At 34.9% G+C, this 14,634-nt stretch overlaps 1 protein-coding gene across 9 annotated transcripts in view; it reads left to right on the top strand.

Annotated features, from left to right (window-relative positions):
• Positions 1–14,634, top strand: part of LOC114342198 (nuclear protein MDM1) — a 321,915-nt gene that overhangs the window by 87,699 nt on the left and 219,582 nt on the right. For all 9 annotated transcript variants that reach the window (XM_050663612.1, XM_050663607.1, XM_050663606.1 and 6 more), the window contains exon 3: positions 7,757–7,875. In XM_050663612.1, coding sequence (XP_050519569.1) covers positions 7,757–7,875 — 119 coding nt within the window. The remainder of the gene's footprint in view (positions 1–7,756; positions 7,876–14,634) is intronic.

Raw genomic sequence — 14,634 nt, 5'->3', positions numbered from 1 at the left:
TGGGAACATTCTGCTGGACACGGTCTTCTAGATAGAGAATCAGCGTTTCTGTGGCTAACTCCGGCCCGATGCTCGATCTTGAAATCATATTCTTGAAGTCGTTCAATCCATCTGGCTATCTGACCCTCTGGATTCTTAAACTGAATTAACCATTTAAGGGCGGCATGGTCGGTTCGGATTAGAAACTTCCTTCCGTAGAGGTATTGATAGAAGTGTTCCACTGATTTTACTACTGCTAGAAGTTCTCTTCTCGTGACGCAATAATTTCGTTCAGGTTTTGAAAGCACTTTACTAAAATATCCAAGGACTCGTTCCTGTCCTCCTTGGATCTGAGACAGCACTCCTCCAATTCCCACATTACTTGCATCCGTATCTAAGATGAACTCTCCTTCTGGTAGTTGATACCCTAATATTGGCGCTGTAATTAAATGCCTCTTCAAAGTTTCAAAGGCCGTTTGGCAGTCTCCATCCCAGCAATAATCTCTTGCTTCCTCTGTAAGTCGTGTTAATGGCTTAGCGGTATCTGCAAACTTCTTAATGAACCTCCGGTAGTAAGTACATAGTCCCAGAAAACTTCTCACTTGATGTTTATCAGTTGGTTCAGGCCATTCCTTAATGGAATCGATTTTTCCTTTATCCACGGCCACTCCTTCTTTGCTGACTATATGACCTAAATAATTGACTTTTCTTTGAAATAACTGGCATTTCTTGGGATTTAACATTAACTGGGCAGCTTTAAGTCGATTAAAGACGTCTTCTAAATTCTTCAGGTGGTCTTCAAACGTCTCTCCCAAAACGATTATGTCGTCTAAATACACCAGGCACGTTTTCCAAGATAACCCTCTCAACACATTTTCCATAAGCCTCTCAAATGTCGCAGGAGCGTTACAGAGTCCAAACGGCATAACGTTGAATTCCCATAATCCAGATCCTGTCGTAAAGGCCGTCTTCTCTTTGTCCACTGGATCCATTTCTACCTGCCAATATCCAGACTTCAAGTCCAACGTAGAAAACAATTTACTTCCAGCTAATGTGTCCAACGTGTCGTCGATCCGAGGCAGAGGATAACTATCTTTCTTGGTAACATTGTTCAACAAACGGTAGTCCACACAGAACCTCGTAGTTCCATCTTTCTTCTTGACCAGGACCACCGGAGAGACCCATGGGCTCGTAGAAGTTTCTATCACCCCGTCTTTCTTCATTTCTTGAACAATCCTTTCAGCTTCCTCTCTCTTCGCCTGTGGTAATCGTCGAGCTGATTGACGAATTGGCCTAGCGGTACCAGTGTCAATTTTATGTTTGACAACTGTCGTTCTTCCTGTCTTTCCTCCTTTCGGTACGAATATGTCACGATATTGCCTAAGAAATTCCTTTAATTTCCTTTTCTCCACTTGATTCAGAGATTGGCCTGCAACTGCAACCATTTGGTCGAACTTGTCGTTGGAATTATCTGATGTTGTTGTCTGACGGATTATGGACGTCACGGGTACACAAGTTCCTACTTTTGTCTCCTTCTTGATGGTCACCGGGTAGTCATTGACATTAATCAATCTCACGGGAATTTCTTTAGCAGAAGTAACCAATTCCTTTCCAATTATGATCCCTCGGCCAACCTCCTCGTCGTGGTTCCATGGCTCCATCATAACAGGTGTTCCTTCTTCTACAGTTCCCTGTAGCCGCGCTACGATGATCGTTTCACTCCTCGCAGGCACAACTGTATCTTCTTTAATGGCTGCTAGCACAGTTCTGTCATCATGTGGATGAAGAAATACCTCCTCGTTGCCAACTTTGATTACCCTATTCTTAAAATCCAATTGAAATCCATGCAAATTCATTACGTCCATTCCTAATATAACATCTTCTTCGATGTCTGCAACTATGACAGTATGGACGAACTTTTCTGCTCCAATCCCTAATTGTATCTGGATTTCTCCATGGGTGTTGGCGTTTTCACCTGTGGCAGTCCGCAGTCGCAACCTCGTTGGTAAGAGTTTCTTACGGCTGTTTAAAACTGACGGTCGTATAATGGTCCTGGTCGCTCCGGTATCCACCAACAATGTGTACTTTTTACCATTTATTTCTCCATCCACATATACACTATCTTCACGACATTTCAAAGAAGCTATTAGTATGAGAGGGTCTTTGGAAAAGTTGCGGGTCGAAGCTGCCCCCCTAAGGCCGACCCGTTCTAGTTTTCCTGCTGGTGAGTCTCTTGACTGTTATTGTACCTAGGGTACTTACATGAACTCCGTACGTGTCCCATTTCCCCACAACTCCAGCACCTTATGGTCTTTGTTTTCTTGTATGAAATGCCCTTTATCATATTGACAATCTGGTCCAGTTTGTCTTCATCCTCTTCCTCTTTCACAGTCCTAACTTTACTGTACTCGCCAGATGCCTGGGTAGCTGATTCGTATTCGAGGGCGGCAGACAAGACATCAACCAGCGTCTTGTGACGAGCTAATCGCAATGTTCTTTGCATTTCATGATCACGAAGGCCATCAATGAATGTTTGAACAGCCAACTTTTCCATCATGTCTTCGGGAGCTGTTGGATATGCATACCGTACTAACCTGGCAATATCGACCTCGTATTCTTGAAGAGCTTCATCTTTCTTTTGTCTTCGATTTTTAAACTGCGACTGATAGACATGCTCTAAATGTTCGTGCCCGTATCGCATATTCAGTCTCTTTTTAAGCTGCTCGAAGTCATCTGTCTCCTCTACGGCTATGGTCTGGAGGACATCCAAAGCGTCGCCTCGAAGAGCAATAGTGAGGTTTACAGCCTTTTCTTTTTCGGACCATCCGTTCGCTCTGGCCGCCGATTCGAACTGTTTCATGTAGTTGTTCCATGATGACTTTCCGTCGAAATTTGGCAGCTTAACACGAGCATGACCCACACTCCCTTCAGCTATCGACCGTGGCTCCAATTTGTATTTGGTTTCATCATCTTTAATATCTGTTAAGATGGGTTCCATCCCTTTGTCTACTTTTTCCGTTTCCTCCATTTTCTTTTCTATTTCCTTGATCTTTTCTTCAAAAGTAGATTTTATGGACGATATCTTGTCGTCAAAATCCGAAGTGACCCTAGAGATCTCGTTAGTCATTTTGCTGTCAAGGGATGAAATATCACCCGAAACTTTCTTCTCTAACGATGCAATGTCTGTCGAAACTTTCAAAACATCCGAGGAAACTTGGGAAATTTCACCAGAAACCTTTTTCTCTAACGATGTGATCTCTGTTGAAACTTTGTTCTCCAGCGATGTAATGTCTGTCGAAACTTGGGAAACATCGGAGGAAACTTTAGAAACATCGGAGGAAACTTTCGAAATCGACGAGATCACAGCAGCATGCTTGTCTTCAAACAAATAGGTTTCTGGATCTTGACCCTCTTCTTGAAGAGCGTTCTTTAGACGTTCGACTAGATCAGCCTTTTTCCCAGTAGTGTCCATGTCTCTCTCTTCTAACTGGTTGCGGAGCTCCTTAACGATCAATTCAGTGATTTTCTTATGTTGTGAAGACATTGTCACACACTTTATTTATTACGATTTATATTTTATTTATTTTTAAAAGTTCCACACTCTATTTAAACCGAAAATTTACGTTAAATTTATGTATTTCAAGTATCCTCACTTCTGCACCATTTTGTTACGTTTTTTAGGAAATATTACGCGAATTGACTTTTAATTATTATTAAATAAATAAAAGACTTACTTGAAATTGTTTATTTATAACACTTACAATTAACACTTATTTAACAACAATATCTAATTTATTTTACACTTTCTAACATTTAATTTATTTACAAATACGACTTATCTACTTTAAAAATACATACATTTCAGCAACCCGATCAAACAATAAAACAATATATCGCGTCGAATATATTAACTGACTGCCTGCTGCTTAAAAATCATCCGCTTATATAGATACGGCTCTGCTTCGAGAACATTTGGAAGGCCTGAGGCGGGTCCACGTCTATCATCGGGGAAACTTCTGGATTAGCGGAGACAATACTCGTCGATGACGTGTCGCTGTTGTTTGTTGACTACTAGGGGCAGGGCCGGCCTCAGTTAGAAATTCGTCACAGTATGTATACATAAATAGCATAGAACGTACGCAACGCTTATATAATATAGGTATAGCACTTTTTTTTGGATGTGGAAAAGCATTGAGCTTGTAATTTATATACTATAAGAAGTTTTCCCTTCTGTCGGCACTCCCATGAGTGCTTTAAATTTTTTTGTACAAACTTACTCAAAAAGAGGTGCAAGAGGTACAAATCAGAAACCGCAGGGTGCAAGGCGGTGCCGTGGTCGAAAAATTATTTAAACAATTTTTTTTAAATTCACAAAAATAATTTTTTTCACTCCGAACAAATTTTTTTTAGATCACTTGGGTCAGAGCCGTGCGGTACACCTTTTCAATATGATGCAAGTTTTCGAAATGCCGCCCCTTAAATATTATTGAAACTTAACTTTTATTTTTATTAAAAGAAACTACACAAAATGAACGAAAACTTTTATTTTAAAAACAAAACATATTTTAAATGCATTAAAACAATGCTTTTTTAATGCATTCATATTTTTCGAATCCTGAGAAAACTAATTAGTATTTTTAAAAAATTTAAATGCAGAATAAAAGATTACATTATTACCGCGGGCCAAAAGTCCCTGAAAATCTCTATAATGTGTATTTGAATGAGTTACAGGGTGAAAAAAAGAGAAAATTAGATCTTCGAGAGAAAATCTTATTCAAAAGAAAACCTTTTGTTTATTCTAAGGGACTTTCGGCCTCGCTAATAATGTAATCTTTCAAGCTGCGTTTAAATTTTTCAAAAATATTTATTAGTTTTTCCAGGAATTGAAAAAGAGTGAATGCATTTAAAAAGCATTGTAAGCAAATTTTGCGCCTATTCACTTAAGTAACATTTACAAAAATTACAACTTTACCCTTCTGACTTTAATTTTGGTAAACTCGTCAATCAGATTGGTGTAGTCTAGTGGGGATAGATAGCTGTAGCAGCTAGTCAGAACTCTATTGAAATAAGTGCTAAATTTTTTAGTTTTGTTCGTTTTATGGAGCTTCGTAAATAGCTTTTAATTTTGAAAAACTTCTTTCCTCACTAGCTACCGAGACAGGGAGTGTTTATAAAATTCTTAGTTTACAACTACATCTATGTATAAAAAAATTAGGTCAGTTTGACACAAATAGTTGGATGGAGTATGATATCATTTGAAATATATTACGCAATTCTTCTAGATCATTATATCATCAGATTTTTTTTCTTTTTCTATTGAAAATATTGAATGAAGATTCATACAATTTTTTTCTAGTATTTCATCATCTATTTCCCTCAATTTAAAAATATCATATAAATCTTTAAAATTTTTATTATGAGTTTCTAGAAACGAAAATCCATCAATCAAAGAATTAACGGTAATGTCTAAAATATAGATGAACAAATTTATTTTAAATTTAGCTTCATCTGTTAAGAGCTCGTCCACAGATTTTTATTAGTCAAATAAACGCTTTTTTTCTCCTGACTTGAATTTCATTTTCAGCTGGAAATTTGGAAGTTATATCAAAATTTTCTCCAATTTCATTAAAATTTCATTTGGTCATTAGCCATATTATCTGTAACTTTTCATTTTTTCTACAGTTTCTGACAACATTTTTACACAATCTGACATTTTTTTTATTTTACTGATTATGCCACCCCCTTGTGATGCCGCCTGCTGCGACTGCCTCGCCGCATCATAGCACGGCACGGCCCTGACTTGGGCCATTATGAGCAAAAAAAAGTCTCTTGTAATTTTTCTCTAAAATTGATTGTTGTCGAATTAATCGCGATTTAAAATTTGAAAAACTCGAAAATAGCCATTTTCAAGGTTTAATAACTCGGTTAAAAATTATTATTATGAAAGTCAGGAAGTGACCAAATCAAAGTTTAAAGTCCCTCCTACAAGATCGTGAAGAAATTTATGTCATTATTTTATTACTAAGCGGTAATTTGCAATTATTAAAAATGAGCGCTAATCGCGTATTACGCGGCCGGCAATGGTGAGTGCGAAAGAGATGCACCATTCCGGCCGTCCAATTGTGCTTCTCAGTCGCACTCACATTGCCGGCCGCCTCAATACGCTCTTAGCAGTCATTGTTAATAATTAAAAATAACAGCTTAGTGATAAAATAATGACAAAAATTTCTTCAGGATCTTGTAGGGGTGGCTTTAAACTTTGATTAGATCACTTTCTGACTTTCATAATAATAATTTTTATCGCCAACCGTCACTTCATTATTCATGAAGTAATTCATTATTGTACTTATTTGACGCCATTTGCGGCAGTAAAGTAACACTTTATTGTACTGAAAGAATAATTTTACTTTACCTGCCGCGATTAATCAAATTAACTGAGATTGAATGTAAGTGGTCGATGGCAGTAATCGATTATTTATTTGAGTGACCTTAAAATTTATTTACTTTAATTATTAAAAATATTGTACAAAATTTACGTTATTATTAATTAAATTTATGTCAAAAAATGAAATTCTGTAGTATTTTGCAATTATATTTATAAAACATAAATCACAACTTTACAGATTTAGTAATTAGGTATTCAATATTGATACCTAACAACTATCGATTAAAAATCGAAATCGCCCATCATGCCAGCAAGAGCCTTCTGTCATTACTGTCATACGAAATTTTTATTTTGTGTAAAAGTAAAAGAATTCTTAAATCTTTAAGTTTCGTATTAATTCGAATATAGTATGAAATGGTGTTTTTGTTAATTCTATTAGGACGGTGATAGATATGTAGGTACTGATAATTTGTTAGCAAATATATTTATTTAGATTGTCTACTATTCATCACGGCAAATCAACCTCGCTGCGGCAGGCTACACTACACTTCATAAACAATGACGTAACTATTAACAGTATTTTTAATTTTTGGTATTTTACTTTAAGTATTAAAATTAGTATATTATTTAAATATAAATACGATAAAATTGTTTAAAACATATTTATTTCTTTGAAATTATGATAATAGAAGTATAACTTCTTTCGTGTGTAAAAAGTACACACACTCTTTTTTTATTAGAAGGATGTAATTAAGTAAGTGTTAATGTTTTTTATGATTGGCGATAAAATTTTGTATGCACCACGTCATTAAAGACTCTTGATCGAACTCGTCTGTTATTCGCCACACATGACACGATAAGGAGTCACTTTACTGACTTGGTACATAAATAACTATTAACCGAGTTATTAAGACTTGAAAATGGTCATGTTCGCATTTTTTTAAATTTTAAATCGCGTATAACACGACAAAAATCAATTTTAAAGAAAAATTACAAGATACCTTTTTTGCTCCGAATAACCCAAATCATCTAAAAAAATTGTTCGAAGTGAAAAAATTGTTTTTGTGAATTTGTTTAAAAAAAAAATTGTTTAAATAATTTTTCGACCACGGTACCGCCTGGCACCCTGTGGATTTGTTATCAGGACCTCTTTTTAAGTAAGTTTGTGCAAAAAAATCGAATCGGAATAATGTACCTAACGGGGGCGACGACATAGTTCGGACTATGACTATAATATGCCATAATATGCGCTTCGGTAGTGGCTAGACGGGCCAGGGCCGGCCTCCGTGCGGTTGGAAATATTAACATTATTATAGATGTCTCTCTTAGTTTTTTTTATTTAGTTTCGTAATATCTTTAGATCAAGCCTTAAATTATGAATCTTAATTACAGTGCATAAGCCGGAACCTGCCATGCCTAGAAGAAAAAAATATCCAGATTTAGCCTACCGACACACCGAGTTCATATCCAGTGACCGTGCGAATGATTTTAATAGTGCAGATAGGGCTAGGGTAAGTTAATATTCGTAGTATAGTATTTAGATTTAATATTACTTATAGCACGCACTGCAAATTTAGTATTGTTTGGAACGCGACTGCTAAAAGTATTATACAAGGAGTTCACACCGCTAGTACCTGCTTTAAACTTACCGCATATGTTTTCCAGTTTATTTAGTATCTGGATACATAAAGTGTTTATAGTATTGATTTTAAATAGATAGTATTTTAAACATCCTTTGTTTTCTAACGACAAAACGAAAAATCATATTTTATATGTAATTAGATATAGAAATCTAAAGACTTTTATTCTGTTATTATATTATATTCTCTAATGTCGTCTTTACACTACCATTTTCGAAAAGATTTGTTTCTAAAATAAAGTAACAATAAAATTAAATAAAATCCACAAACAAAAATTTTCCTGTAGGTAGGTATATCATTAATCGTAAAAATTTTGTATTGAGAATCTTTTATAAAATGTATATATTTATTAAAATCCCTTAAACGGCTAGAACGTTTTCGATCTAAAAGATCATCATCAGTACTGATACAGGTTAATCACACGCTGTCACCAAAAATACATGGGTAAAACCGTTTAAATTCTTTAAAAATATGTTAAATTCGCATTATGATGTATAATTCCAAACGATGGATAAAATTGTTGTAGGTATGACCTTAGGCATCGTATGACATCGCATGAGTTACTAACCATCGTCCGTAATGTAAGGACATATCCTTCAGATCAGCAATCCACGTGTCGTGTGGGGTTTCATGCGATGCCTAACGCCATATCTAGGACAATTTTATCCATTTCTTGGAATTATATAAAATAATGTAAATTTAACATATTTTTAAAACATTTAAAGGGTTTTTACCCATGTATTTTTGGTGGCTCAGGATGTGATTAACCTGTATGAGCACTGATGATGATATTTTTAGATCGAAAACGTTCTATGATGTTTCTGTAGCCCTTTAAGGTATTTTAATAAATATATACCCTTTATAAAGGATTTTCAATACAAATTAAATAAGTGTCTAAGGGCATAATAATATGTCGCCATTGCTTACTCCCTTCGGTACTCTGAGAAATTCACAAAATACATCTTTATAACAAAAATGACAATAAAACATTTTGTAATGTATGCGTCATCCAAAAAATTTGCAGGAGTTCAACTGTGACTGAATAAATTGAGGCTATGATTATTATATAATATACATACCTGTATATCAACCAAACAATAATAAATCATCCAAATCTACTTGAATTCTCATCGTCATCAGTTGGCTAATTCGTCAGCCTTGGTATACCTCAAAACCTTCTTCCATCCTGCTCTGTTTAGTGTCTGTCTTCTCCATCCCTTTACTCCAATCTCCCTTAAATCTTCTTTCACATCGTGCAAATATGAGTTTAGGTCACCCCCTTCTTCTTCTTCCGTCTAATTTGAATTCTAAAAGGTTTATATACATATGGCGAGGTTGATTTCTAGGGGTGTAAGTTTATCTTCATGGGTAAACCTCCCTAGTAATCTTATTGAATCAATTTAGTGCCGAAAACCCTCGAAACTCCAGAAGATGACGTGCCCCAGCTGTGACTCTGGGCACCAGGTGCTCCGGTGTCCGGTTCTCAGCTATCCCAAAAACCTCTGAGAAATCTGTTTCTGTTTGCATTAATGTACTGTCGAAACCCCTTGAAACTCCAAATGTCGTGCCTTAGCAGTAATTCTGAGCACCAGGTGCTTCGGGGGTCGGTTCTGATTGCGTATTCTTTTCTTCAGTTCCCCCAAAAAACCCGCTGAATAACAAAATCTGGCCCTTAATATACTTATTTTGACATGTTTATGCCCTTTCGGTTGCATTTTATGCACTTTAAAGTGCAATTATTCATTTCCACCCATTTTTGTATAGTAGACTTTTTTCATGACGTTATCCTGAACACTATGCAAAACATTGTAAGTCTTTAAGTGGTGTATTTAAAAATCGATTTATTTTGTACTAATTGCTTTGGTCTATGATAATGCTTTCTTCAATTGTCAATTACGACTTGGATACAAAAGTTTTTTATAATGCGTAATCAAATTATTTATGACATCGAACTTCGTTCAACTTATTCAAAACCTGGTTCGGGAACATCCATAAACTACATCGTAAAAAATTATGACTCATTATACCCTCCCCCTTCGCCGTAAAGCGTCTTTTTACAGTCGATGCACACCCTCATGTCGACGTCGCACTTGCAACTCATAAGCCCCCCCCTTTCAGTGATTTAAAAAAATTCTATGTTATTTCTGCATTTTTTAAAATTAGGTAAACTATACACATCGGCAAACCACACCATGAAAATATGGGAGAGAGTAATTGATAGACGGATACGTGAAGAAACCGAAATATCCGATAATCAATTTGGCTTTATTTATGCAGAGCAGATCAACAACAGATGCATTTTTCATTGTAAGGCAACTGATGGAAAAATACAGGAATAAAGAGACCAACGCTCATATGGTATTCATTGATCTTGAGAAAGCATATGATAGAGTTCCTCGAGAGATTCTGTGGTGGGCACTCAATAAGAAAGGAGTCCCTGGTGAATATTTAAAGATTGTGAGAGATATGTATGAGGGAGTAACGACTAGTGTTAGGACAGGTGTGGGAGAGACTGATAAATTTCAGGTGAAAGTAGGATTGCACCAAGGCTCGGTGCTTAGTCCTTATTTGTTCTCATTAGTTTTGGAGCAGATAACAGCGACACTACAGGGTAGTATTCCATGGTGCCTAATGGATGCTGATGATGTAGTGTAATAGGAAATAGCGAAAGAGACTTAGAACAAAAACTAGAACAGTGGAGACAAGCTCTGGAGGAAAAAGGTTTAAAACTTAGTAGAACAAAAACGGAGTATTTGGAATGTTCATTTAAAGATGGAGTTACTACAAATAAAATGGTATGTTTGGATGGTGAAGTGATTGTGAAAAGCAATAGTTTTAAGTATCTAGGATCGGTATTACAGAGTAATGGAGAAATAGATGGAGATGCATGCAGTAGAATTAGGGCTGGATGGATGAAGTGGAAAGAAGCGGGTGGTGTGTTGTGTGACAGAAAAATTCCAATGAAGCTGAATGGAAAATTCTATAAAACAGCCATAAGACCGGCTATGATGTACGGAACTGAATGTTGGGCAGTAAAAAAGAAAGAGAAACAACGAATGCATGTGGCGGAAATGAGAATGCTGAGATGGATGAGTGGAGTGACAAAGAAGGATAAAATTAGAAATGAGTATATTAGGGGAAGTCTAGGTGTAGCACCAATTGATGCCAAAATGAGAGAGCATAGGTTAAGATGGTTTGGTCATGTCCAACGTCGAGACGTTAATCACCCAATACGAAGAATAGCTGAAATGCAGATTCCTGGAAGGAGTAGGAGAGGAAGACCAAAGAAGACCTGGGGGGAGACGATAAGACAGGACATGTTGGTAAAGGGGATTAACATTGATATGACCCAAGATAGAATTGTGTGGAGAAATGCAATTAGGGAAGCCGACCCCGCATAGGGATAAGGCAAAGAGAATGATGATACACGTCGGCAAAATTAAAGGAACACCTTAAAAATGGGACACGTTTGATGTCTCGAATTTCCTAAACCATTTCTCCGATTTGAGTTATTTTTTTAGTATGTTATAGCCTTATTATTTAAGAATATCGGTGTAATAATATTGTTGCTAGACAGCTAAATGTCATTTTATACCGGGTGTAACGATCATACTGTGTTTTTCCTAAAGTTCGGAACACCCTGTCGAATATTCTAGCATATATAAAATATTAAAATTAAAACTCTATTGTAGTCTTAGGCATTCTTAACATTTTCTTTTTTGATTAATTTGCTTATGTTTGATAATAAAGAAGTTGGGTACTTTAACAACTAGCCATGTTCTTCATCAATACAGGGTGTTTCTAAATAAGTGTGACAAACTTAGTGGGGCAAACAAAACTGCATGAAAAAATAATGACCTTATGCTTTATAAACATAATATGTCCGCAAATGTTTCGTTTCCGAGACATGGGATGTTGAATTTTTTCTTACAAACTGACGATTTATTGAATGCTCTAAAACCGGTTGAGATATGCAAATGAAATTTGGTAGGTTTTAAGAGGTAGTTATTGCGCATGTTTTGGCATACAATTAAGAATTTTATATTCACCATTGGCGTGCATACGAGATATTTCTACAATGTTTATACCCGTATGCACGCCAATGGTGAATATAAAATTCTTAATTGTATCTCAAAAAATGCGCAGTAAATACCCCTTAAAGCATACCAAATTTCAATTGCATATCTTAACCGATTTTAGAGCAATATATAAATCGTCAGTTTGTAAGAAAAAATTCAACATCCCGTATCTCGGAAAAGAAGCATTTGTGGACATATGTTTATAAAGTAAACGGTCATTATTGTTTCATGCAGAATTACCCCTTAAAGTTTGTCGTACTTATTTAGAAACACCCTGTATTGATGAAGAACATGGCTAGTTGTTAACGTAACTAATTTTTTTATTATCCAACATAAGCAAATGAACAAAAAATATTAAGAAAAGCCTAAGACTACAATTGAGTGTTAATTTCAATATTTTATATATGCTACAATATTCCACAGGGTGTTCCGAACTTTACGGGAAAAACACAGTATGATTGTTACACCCGGTATAAAATGACATTTGCCTGTCTAGCAATAATATTATTACACCGATATTCATAAATAATAAGGCTATAACATACTAAAAAAATCACTCAAATCGGACAACTGGTTTAGAAAATTCGAGACATCAAACATGTCCCATTTTTAAGGTGTTCCTTTAATTTGCCGGTGTGTGTATAAAACTTTATTTACAAATGTATCATAACAAGAATAATAAATTAATATTAATAATTCAATTAAAAATAATTTAATTTAATAAAAAATATAAACGATGTATTTAGTGAAGAACATTTATTTAGTAATATAGCATACATATAAATTAATAATTAAAAAAAATAATTTCTTTTGCCTACCATTCGCTGATATCATTAATAATAGTATTTGTTGTTCTTCTTTATTTTCTACGGGAAAAGTTACTTCAGCATCTATATTTTATACGTCGATCCATTCTAAATATGTATTCAGATTCATCAGAATCTTTCAAAAGACAGAAAACTTCAGGTTCTCTATTTAGTAATTTTTATTGGGCGAACTCGACTGCATATTGAGTGAATATTCTGATTTTTCCATGAATTATTTATCCATGTAGTTCTACAGCTTTTTTGGTGTAGATATGTACCACATTTTACATGTTCTTCGTTCCGGTTACTAGTAGGTACATGTTTCTTCACATTGGGATTGAACTAAAGGACAGTAAAAATCGTAAGGAATATTAAAAATATATAAATTGAAATACAGCAAACGACGCCAGGTCATTCATGCCCCCCTCCCTCCTTTCGTATACTATCGCAATAAGCAAAGTCCCCCTTCCCTCTTCTCTACGACGTAGTTTACGGATGTTCTCATTCCTCTTTATCTGGCATTGCCCTTGAGATCTTAATATCTGAAGAAATCTTCTAAGAGACCATAATTCTTGTAATTTTGTCTTCAAATTTTATTACCAGACCAATATATTCGTAGTATTGGTAACTGATGGAACTCTATTATGATGGGTATGCCGAAGAAAACTTTGAATTCTTGAAAACTGATATTAAGCTGAATACCATTTTGATATACGCGTAAGTTAGACTCTCCTATTACTTTTTCAAAAAAAAACTCAAAAAAAAAACAAAACAAAAATTGTAAGGAATTCACTCAAACGAAACTTAAACAACGAATATTTATATATAAAAGAATCAAATCGATGTTTGTTTTATGTTTCGTTAAAGAAAATGGTTAAGTTTCTTCTTACTGTCTTCTTCCGTTTCACTTTCTACTTCTTAGCCCGATCAGGGAACACAAAATTTTACGAAAACCTCCAAAAAATAAAGGAAGGATGAAAATTTGGAAATAGGTAGTTGAAATTGTCTATTATTATATAAGAAAAAGTTTACAATTCTACATCCCCTCCATTTTACAAAAATTGGGAAATACGGGGTGAAAAATATTTTCTCGTGAGTGAAAAAATATACGTTTAAAATAGGCCCGGAATTGGATAAAATGACTAATTTTAAGCAACTTTTGTTCTATAGAGTTTTTTCACAGAGTCAATACTTTTCGAGTTATTTGTGAGTGAATATGTTCATTTTTAACAAAAAAAAAAACATGTTAATGGACGGTTTTTCGCAGATAACTCAAAAACTAAGTACTCTAGCGAAAAAAATATTCTCAGTAAAAATATAGCTTATAAAAAATTGAAAAAAATAGTGTACGCGTGAGGTCTGCAGACCCAGTATAAGCAGAGTTGTAGCTAATGAAAAGTAGGTTCTTCTTCGTCAAAGTCTAAATCGAATATTTCAATGTGAAATAACCAAAAAACAGAGCACTTTTCGGGGAAAATTCATTACAAATTTTTTAAAGTGTTTAAAAAAGGTTTATTTTTGTTTTTTAAAAAAATTTCTAACATAAAAATAAGTGAGTTACGCTCAAAATATTGTTGGTCCCTTTTATTTTTTGGTACAAAAATCGCGAAAATCACCCCCTAATTAGCTTCCCAAATAAAATTAATCGTAACCGCTTCACAAGTTACTTTACTTATGTATTTTTTATATTATCTATAAGTTTCATTGGTTCAAAGTGCTCAGTTTTGAAAAAAATTTGGTTTAAA

Source organism: Diabrotica virgifera, chromosome 10 (assembly GCF_917563875.1).
Source record: "Diabrotica virgifera virgifera chromosome 10, PGI_DIABVI_V3a".
NCBI classification, from domain to species: Eukaryota; Metazoa; Arthropoda; class Insecta; order Coleoptera; family Chrysomelidae; genus Diabrotica; species Diabrotica virgifera.
The sequence above is the reverse complement of the archived record's forward strand: the minus strand, read 5'-3'. Positions and strand labels throughout refer to the sequence as shown.